The following is a 9,276-nucleotide window of genomic DNA, read 5'->3' on the forward strand; positions in this document are numbered from 1 at the left end:
GTTTTATTAATTTGTCTTTTTCTGTTTGAGAAACTAGTGCTAAGGTTATCTTTAGTGATTTTGAAAGGGATTATATCTATTTTTAGATGTAAAAATCTAATTTATTTAAAGTTCAGATATTTTAATATTGATCTTGAGTTTGAAAAGATTTTGAGAAGAGTTTTGAGTTTATTCTTATTGTTCTTGGATATATGCAGCGGAAGCATTGGTAAAATGTAATACTCAATATTACTTTTGTCCAAAGTAATACCCAATAATATCAAAGCTCCCACTTGTATATATTTTTTATATATATAGACACACAATTTACTTTTGTCTCGGCACAATTGCGTAAAGTTGTCCAGCATTGTTGCGTGTGCCAGCGGTAAGTGGTAACCTTGTAAACGACCCAGACCCAGACCCAGAGTGTACAATCACGCTTGAAACTGTACACTGCCTTGACACTCATTTCTCGGTGGTTGCTTTTCATTCTGAGAAGAGACATTAGAACTTGCGACTAGAAAACATTACGCATGGCTTCATCCGTTTCTTCCCAACAGGATCAGGTGCTTCTTCTTTCTCTTGCTTTCACTTTCCCTTGCTTCATATCATGCTCATTTTTATATCTTCGGAAAAGAAGTCTCTCCTAATTAGTATGATTTTTCTCGTCTCTTTTCTCTCTTTCTTTGTTTCTTTCTCTATTCCTGGAAAAGAATCTTGGGTTTGTTTCACTCTTGTTCTCTAACTTTTTTCTTTGTTCAAAAGACTTGACTTGAAATCTCAATCGTGTTGTATAGGAGACAAAACCCAGAAAACACTCCTCTCCTCTCGGTCGCTGTTTGATTCTAGATAGAGTTTTAATTAACTTAACTGGTTCTAGCAATTCAAACTCTTAATAATTGAAGTTTATGTCATGCTGATTCTCATTCCAATTTACATACATGTCAATGTGTCTGGCTGATTACGAGTTCCCAGCATTTCTCCTTGCTTCGCAGCTTAAATAAGTTTGACATGTTTGGAAAAATCACTCATGTTTCTTCATTAGCTCTGCAGGTTCTAGTAGAAGCAAACTCCTTCGCAAGAATTCTAAGCTTAAACAGGCCTAAGCAGCTTAATGCTCTTTCATTTCAGATGGTATGACCAGTTGCTAATAGGATGCTTCAACTGTTCAGTATTTGGGAGTTACCTTTATTTCATGCAATTAGTTTTTTAATCAAATGCTTTATGTTTTAATTTTCCTTTGTTTAATTACCATATAAATATGCTTTAACGTCCATTAACCTTATCTCTCTGGCCTTGGTTGCCGTAAAATTTAATTCTATCTGCTATCAATTATGCTTGTACCTCATTTATTGTTTTATGGTTTGAGAATTCATTGATCACGTCTCAGAGTATAATACTCAATATATGGGTGGGTCAAACAACTTTCTTTGCTCTAGTTATTCTAGTAACTGCTAATTCATATAATTTCTGTTGCATGCCTTTCTACATCAACTACATATAAATGCCTACAAAGTTTTCTCCTTCCAATAAAATCGTGTGTTCTGCTCTGTAGTGTGCACTTTTATTATCATGCTTTTCTTCTCCATTTATACATTATCTGCATGACTGTTATACATATTCCGTCAACAATCTTTTAGTCATATGAATTCTTTGAAACATCAAAATAGAATTTAATATTTTTCTCTTTACTGTAGATTTCTTGCTTATTGGAACTTTTTCTTGCCTATGAGGAGGATCCTAATGTCAAGCTGGTAATATTGAAGGTACTGTCCTTTGAAAACCCATTTTCTTGTACTTCATTAAAAGAAAAATGTGACAACAAAAATGCTGAGAGGAACATTAAATTGTAGAAATTTGAGTCTGATGACATTTTTGGGTTTCATTGGTGGCATACAAGCATGCATTGTCTCTACTCTTATGTCAAGCCAATCAGATTTGTTTGACAGCACATTTCAGGGTTAGCCTTCCTACCTGCTTTTACCTAAAGTGTGCAGTGGAAAAGGCTATCTATTTTTTGCATTTATCTTAGAACATCAGCATGGTCAGAACTATGTTCTGTCTCAATCTCCATCAAATTGATTCCTTTCGAAAGTATAATGGCCCTTCCATATTAGCATAAGAATCCTATCTGGTTCTTAGGTAAAGACCAGATGGGATATAGTTCTCATTGTTACCACTCGATTGGCATAATACACTTGAAAGGGGCATTGTCAGCTGAGTTTTGATTATTGATAGTCCTTACTGTAATCAAATTGTTGAAAGCCTTAGTTAATTTGCATGAATTTTGAAGTTTTTTTTTTGTTTAACTGTGGAAGATTTGCTAGCTAAGAAGTTAGTAAACTTGACAAATGCCTTCCATAAGACTAATTTCTTTCATCGGTTATGCAACCAAATTTTTTTGCATTGAAGAGAATGCACCTGATGGCTGGCAATTTGTCTGTAGGGTAAAGGAAGAGCATTTTGTGCTGGTGGAGATGTTGCAGCTGTGGTACGTGATATTAGAGGAGGTATAGATTCTTTCATTGCTCATGGATACCTCTTTCAATCCTTTAGGTTTGAAAGGTTAATAAGTTACATTATTTGTTTGCAATCATCATTTCCTCTTTGTCTACCTCAGATTTGCTACCATTTATGATTACTCTTTTGCTAGCGCAGTTGACCACTTTTGAAGTGCTGAGTCAAAAGTGCCTTCACTTTTTCCTTCTCTTTTGTTGGATAAATTTAAAGTCAATGATTATTTGTTATCCATTTATATGCTCTAGATGATTGGAGAGCAGGAGCCAATTTTTTTTTGAAGGAGTTCACCTTAAATTATTTGATGGCAACCTATAGCAAACCACAGGTAACCCAATTGGCATTAAGTAAAGTCTCACATAAGAGCTGGCTTTAGCCTATGTCATGTATATGTATGTTTGTCCTAACTGTGAGAATTCAAATCTCTTTCAAGGTTTCAATTCTTAATGGAATTGTTATGGGAGGTGGGGCTGGTGCTTCAGTGCATGGTAGATTCCGTGTTGCAACTGAGAACTCGGTAATTGTCTTTATGTTGCCTTTTGAAGTATATTGCAATTTTCTTGCATGTATTAGAAGAAAAAAAATGTCTATAGTAGCATTTTTAGCCAATATTTTCTCTATTGTTAATCAATAACTATAAGTCTCCAATTAAAACAAGTTCATGTCTACCACAGATCTTGTCTAGTTTTTACTCTTTCTACAAATTGATAAGACAATCTGATCCTGTCAATGGCAGTTTTGGTTTTCTGTAGTTATATGATTATATATTGGATGTTTTGCAGGTTTTTGCAATGCCTGAAACAGCTTTGGGACTCTTCCCAGATGTAGGTGCATCATATTTCTTGTCAAGACTCCCTGGATTTTTCGGTAACCCCACTTATATCCTTGAATATTTTTATATATTCCCTTAGTAATTACTATTATTATTAAAATGTCATATGCTAAATGATTTAAAATAAGATGAACCTTTGTGTCACCTCTTCAGTAGCATCCAGGATTTTGCCTGATGCCTTTTTACATCTGCAAGGAAAAACACAAAGGCAGTAAGGCACCATAAATTGGGTTCTTGAGATTATATTGCTTTATGATGGTACAATAGCTATCTTTGCCGTTTGTTGGGTCTATTTTGATTCATAGAGCTGTTTCATGGTTGTGCTGATTGTTCTACCAAGCCAGAAACTTGTACACATGAATTTCCTTTGTTTTTAGCTTCACATTTCTTTGACAAATTCTGGCAGGAGAGTACGTTGGTCTTACCGGTTCAAGGTTGGATGGTGCAGAAATGCTTGCATGTGGCCTCGCAACACACTTTGTCCCTTCAACTGTATGCTTTTCAGCCTAAAATACTCACTGGCTTATGAACATAGTTGAGTTTGAATATATTTGGGGAAAAGTAGATACACTCAGTTGGTTGAGAAAACGTGATCCGAGGGAACACATAACAAGTTTAGCTTCATTTTTTCTTTTGCAAGTAAAATTAGCATGAATACTTCTTCTTCGTCTTCTATCTTAACATTAATCTTTGAAAGTTAAAGTGTAGAGTTTTTAATAAATGTATGCTTCTATATTGTGTAAAGCTACTTTTATAACACTAACCAGATTTAACTTTTAAGGTTTTAGAAATGAACTTTTTCATATAGAGCTACTTTTGTAACTAAAACCAAATCTTTCCTTTTGGTTGGGGAAACTAAAACCTAATGTGTTTGCACTTATTGAAGCAACTAAAACTGAAAATACATTGTTCTATTTATCTATGCTGCGTGAACTGAGGAAAAGCTGCACTGTGAGTATTTTAGGTACATAAGTAAAAATTCATATATTTAACCTAACAGGTTTAAGACAGGCTAAATTGAGTCGAATTACATGACCCAAATCACAGCGTAATGCTTCAAAAGAGTAAAGTTATGGCTTCTAGTTAAGACAATCTCTGCTTCTGTCTTGGGTATCAAGTTTAAGTAATCTAAGAAGTGCATGATGTTTGTTAATGTTTATAAAACACTAGACTATATATGCATATTTTGTATGGGCTTAATTGCACATTTCTTGCACTTGAACTGTAAAGGACTTTGGAGATTTGAAACCATTTCAATATCTTTTAATTCCAGAAGAATGCCAACATCCATTCGAGTTGCCATATGTGGAATTGTTTTTCCTGCACTAAGAAAGCATTTTATCATATGCAGTGTCTTATTGGAATCCTTAAAAATCTCTGCTGAATTTATAATCCAAAATGGGTAGTGTGAACAGTGGCTTAGACATTTTACTTTATTTCTTTTGATAATTTGAGTATCTATGTTATTTGTTCATATCTGTTCACTTACTCAACAGAAGTTAGCCATGTTAGAAGCTGCACTGTGCATTGTAGATTCCAGTGATCCAGTAATCATTTCCTCAATTATTGATCAATACTGTGAGCAACCCTCATTGAAAGAGCAGAGTGTGTACAATCGGTTAGTTTTCTATTAATAATTCATTTTCCAGCACATGGTTTGATCTCTGCAGCCCAATGAGGGAGAGAGAGAGAGAGAGGGATCTTACATATTAACAGTGAATATAAAAATTTTTGAATATCTGCCCTTTTATATGATTCTCTGTTTGTGGAATATGTGGTAGCTATGTCTTTCCTAAATTCTCATTATCGTTGGTGATGTGGCTACAGATTAGATGTCATTGATAGATCCTTCTCTCAAAAAACGGTTGAAGAAATTATATCTGCTCTTGTAAGTTGATTTTGTGATTTTGTTAATTTTCAGAAGCATTGATTGGATTCTCTCATTTGGTCTTTCTTGCATGTGTTTTAAAGTTCCCTGCTACTTATTATACCATCAGTATATGCCACCTAAGACAACAATCTGATGAACCCACTTACACAGGAGAGGGAGGTTGTTCACAAAATGGATGTTTGGATCTCTACAACAATTCAAACATTGAAAAAGGCTTCACCAACAAGTCTTAAAATTTCTCTTAGATCAGTAAGTTAACATATTGATATTGACTGTGACATGCCAACGAGATCATGCATTGAGGTTGCTTTTGGGTTTTTCCTTTTAGTAAATTTTACCACCTCACACATCTGATACACAGTGTGCACTATTTATCATTATTTTTGAGTTTAGCTCATTTCGAAATTCACCTTGAATGATAGAACCATCCAAAAGATGTGGCACTTATCAATGTCGGTATAAGAATATTTTATCTTATACTGCTAGTGGCACAACCGAAACAAGAAAGATACAAATTAAATAAGGGCTTAATTTTTCCTTGAAAGCAAATTGATTTCCTTCTATGTTAGTGAATAAAGGATCATGGATTATCTAATTTGGAGATTGCTGTAAGCTTTACCAATAGTTTCAGCTTAATGTTGGCTCTGCTCTTATGATATCAGATTAGAGAAGGGAGGCTCCAAGGTGTAGGTCAATGCCTTGTTCGTGAGTATAGAATGGTTTGTCATGTCATGCGGGGAGAAGTCAGCAAAGACTTTCTTGAGGTTTCAGCTGACTCAAATTTCTGCTTCTGTAGGGTGTTATTTAATTTGCTTTATTTCTCATTGCTTCTTGAAATGATTAAGATCTTAATTTCTTACTGCAGGGTTGCAGGGCTATACTACTGGATAAGGATAAGAACCCAAAGGTGGTATTTCCATTCCTGAATCTTAGATCACTTATTTGCATCATATGAAGTTTTTTTAGTAAACTGATGAATTCCCTCCCGCTCCCCTCCCCTCCCTTTGTGTTTTGCCAGTGGGAGCCATCCAAATTGGAGATTGTTACTGATAGTAGGGTTGACCGGTATTTCTCCAAGATGAACACTGAAGAATGGGAAGATCTAAAGCTTCCCACTAGATCTAAGCACAACTTGCCAGTATATGCCATTGCAAAGCTTTAGATGACATTTGAAATGATGTTAAGAGTTTAGGGCAGAAAGTTGTAAAATCTATAATAAGCAAAGCCAGTTTGGGTATATGCATGTCAATCCCTTGATCAGTCATAAGCTGTTATTGGCATTTTACATGGCCAACTGGTTAAATTATATGAACCCAATAACAAATGTTACAGTTAATGATATTGTTTATGCATTTTATTGGAGGGGAGGCGTTGCACTCTCCATTTCAAGCATAGCAATAGCCAGTAGGCATTCAGTCATTCTTCTCTCCAATCTGGCCAAATAGTACTTGCAAGCCCTTGTTGACTGGGCTGCTCTTGCCTGCCTGGAATTTGGAAACAAAAAACAAAGAATAGTTCTCCGCCTCCTGCATTAGACGTCAAGAGTTATGTCAACTACACGCAATACTCGCTTCATAAATTAAGAAACCTAGGGGACAAAAGAGAGGTTGAAGTTTGAGATTTGGGTAAGATATATTGAAGGTTTAAGGTAAGATTTAATTTTTTAGATTTGGTTATTTTAGAGCTTGTTTGGTTTAGTTTTTTTTAGTTTAAAAGCTATTATGAAGTTTTTATGAAAAATAATAACTTTTAGAGTTAAGTTGAAATTATCTAGTAAATTTTTTTTTATAAATTTTTTTTATAAGTTATAATTTTGATTAAAATTATCATAAAAGATATTTTTTTTAAAAGGTAATATTGTAATTATTTTTAATAGATGAGTATATTTTTGAAACAAAAATAAAAATTTTCTTGTATTTTAAAAAAAGAGAAGAAAAAGCCCCTTATAGGGGCTTTTCTTGAAGCTCTTTTTTAAAAAAATTTATTCTTTAAAAAAATTACTTTTTTTAAAGAGTTTTTTAAAAAATTTATATTTGACTTGGTTTTTATTTTTAAGAGATAAATAAGTTGAAAAAAAATTAAACCAAACAAGTACTTAGTTTTGTACCATAAAAATCCATACCAAAACCACTCTGGGAACTTTTGACAAACAATAAGGGTTAAACGAAATGACTCGTCGTGATCTTTTCAATAATTTTTGGGACACCTTGATTTTGTACTTTGAAAAATAAATCAATTTTAAATGTTGAAAATGAAATTTTGATAATCTCAACGACACAATTTTAAATTGTCGAAACTACATTTTCGATTGATGAATTTTTTTTTTATATGTAGGCTTTATTTTGGTTTAAGTAGCTTGGTTAGGGACTTTTATCTACTAAGAGAATCGAAGTCATTAAGAAGGCCACATGACGATGGAACTCATAAATTTTAGATAATTAGTGATGAATGTGTCTTGAAGCCTGTAAACATTGAGGCCTTACATTTAGTTTGGATCTCAAAGAATAGTTGTCGACTTGAAACTTATAATTGATTAACTAGTTTGGATCTGATTAGTTGTTTAATCCATCCGAAGACCAATTTTACTTGAAGGGACTTTAACACTTGTTAAAGTAATACATTATACATGGGAATGTTTTTTACGTTGATTTGTTAATTTTTTTATTTTATCAATTAATTGGTTCTTGTATTAAACATAATAATAATAATGGTAACATAAAAAAATTAAAATATTCTAACAAACTAAAATAAAATAATAGTAATAGTTATGCTATGATTGAAATTAAATAAATTTTTATTTATTAGTATTCAAATTAGATTATAATAGAATAAACTCTCTATCCCCATTAAAATTTATTTTCTAATTGAAATTTGATTGTAACAAGTTTGTTGATAGTAGTTCTTGAATGGCAAATTCTACAGTAAGGTCATTATTTTTTACCTTACTATAAGGTCAGTTAATAAAAACCATTAGATTTATATGATTAAATTACAGTCATTGATTTAAAAGTGATAAATAAATCAGTAAACAAGTTCAACTGGTTAATAAGAAAATAAAATTAAAAAAAATTAAAGAGTTAGGAAAGATGAGGACTCTCTTTGATAAAGGAGTCGGGGGAGATGAGAACTCTCCCTCACAAAATGTGTTCTCTCTTAATGGAGGAATTTTTTTTGTAATATTCTATCGAGAGTTTCCTAGCCAAGTTTATTTTCCTTCACCTCAATTAGCCAGCAAATTTATTACAACAAGTTTACAATAGTAAGCCATCCCTGGTTTGAAAGTTTTCAAGACAAGAGACTCTACGCTACTTCTAAGGCAATGCCTACAGGTATGATATATTGCTTGTTGTGGCTCATGAACTGCCTTTTTTTTTTCTATAAAAGAGTATAAATTTGCATAGAGAGAGGACGTCAAAGGGATAGTTTTGTTTTGACAATTCTTTTTATCATGTGATCTTTAGTAAATTTTTTTTTGTTTGTTTGGTAATTAAGGGCAAAAGTTGTTAAAAGGGGAGGCTTAGACTTCAACCTTTTGTCTAGTCAGTCATTATTATCCAGCCAAATTATGTTGCTTTGATCAATGCCTGAACAAGTTTACATAGTCCTTAGATTGTTCTTGATCAGTATCAACAATTCTTAAGCAAACAAACAAATATTGAAGAACCAAAGGCGAAAATCATTATCATTAGCAAACGAAAAACATACCAAAGACTATGATAGAGGGCCATTGTCCTTTCTATTAGATTAGCAACTGTAATTTTGCCATAATTAACAAAATGAGAAAAATGTCTAAATGGCCAAAACATATATGACACCTCAAACAAAAACCAAGAGGAATAGAGTTGATATGAGATAGTTTTTGCCTTCTTGGTTTGATTGAATTAAATTGTAAACATGATAATGCTATCTAATTTATGGTGATTTAGAAAATTTCTAGATCATTGTTACTTTCCTATGTTTGAACTCACTGTTCTGAGTATCATGCATATCAATAACTAGCTTATGGAAATTGATTTAAAATTTTATGGGAATAGTCTATATTTGTGCAAGTTTTTTT

General features: G+C 32.8%; 1 protein-coding gene across 2 annotated transcripts; it reads left to right on the top strand.

Annotated features, from left to right (window-relative positions):
* Positions 1 to 331: 331 nt before the first annotated feature.
* Positions 332 to 6,611, top strand: LOC110426869 (3-hydroxyisobutyryl-CoA hydrolase 1-like). Of its 2 annotated transcripts, none has more exons than XM_021442188.2 (14): positions 332 to 545; positions 1,033 to 1,113; positions 1,677 to 1,745; positions 2,426 to 2,489; positions 2,745 to 2,824; positions 2,930 to 3,013; positions 3,279 to 3,363; positions 3,735 to 3,820; positions 4,825 to 4,946; positions 5,156 to 5,216; positions 5,370 to 5,468; positions 5,882 to 5,983; positions 6,085 to 6,126; positions 6,238 to 6,611. In XM_021442188.2, exons 1-14 carry the CDS (start codon positions 513 to 515, stop codon positions 6,379 to 6,381), a joined length of 1,152 nt encoding a protein of 383 aa, XP_021297863.1. In that variant the 5' UTR covers positions 332 to 512; the 3' UTR covers positions 6,382 to 6,611. The 2 variants fall into 2 exon arrangements, with proteins under 2 accessions (XP_021297863.1, XP_021297864.1); XM_021442189.2 differs by having other exon boundaries at positions 333 to 545; positions 1,025 to 1,113.
* The last annotated feature ends 2,665 nt before the right edge of the window (positions 6,612 to 9,276 follow it).

This window comes from Theobroma umbraticum, unplaced genomic scaffold (assembly GCF_002168275.2).
Source record: "Theobroma umbraticum cultivar Fairchild unplaced genomic scaffold, ASM216827v3 scaffold_239.1, whole genome shotgun sequence".
Classification (NCBI taxonomy): domain Eukaryota; kingdom Viridiplantae; phylum Streptophyta; class Magnoliopsida; order Malvales; family Malvaceae; genus Theobroma; species Theobroma umbraticum.

Coding starts and splice junctions, on each gene's coding strand:
- LOC110426869 (XM_021442188.2), top strand. CDS start 513: ATGGCTTCATCCGTTTCTTCCCAACAGGATCAG. Junction 1,746..2,425: donor TCAAGCTGGTAATATTGAAG/GTACTGTCCTTT, acceptor ATTTGTCTGTAG/GGTAAAGGAAGAGCATTTTG. Junction 4,947..5,155: donor GAGCAGAGTGTGTACAATCG/GTTAGTTTTCTA, acceptor ATGTGGCTACAG/ATTAGATGTCATTGATAGAT.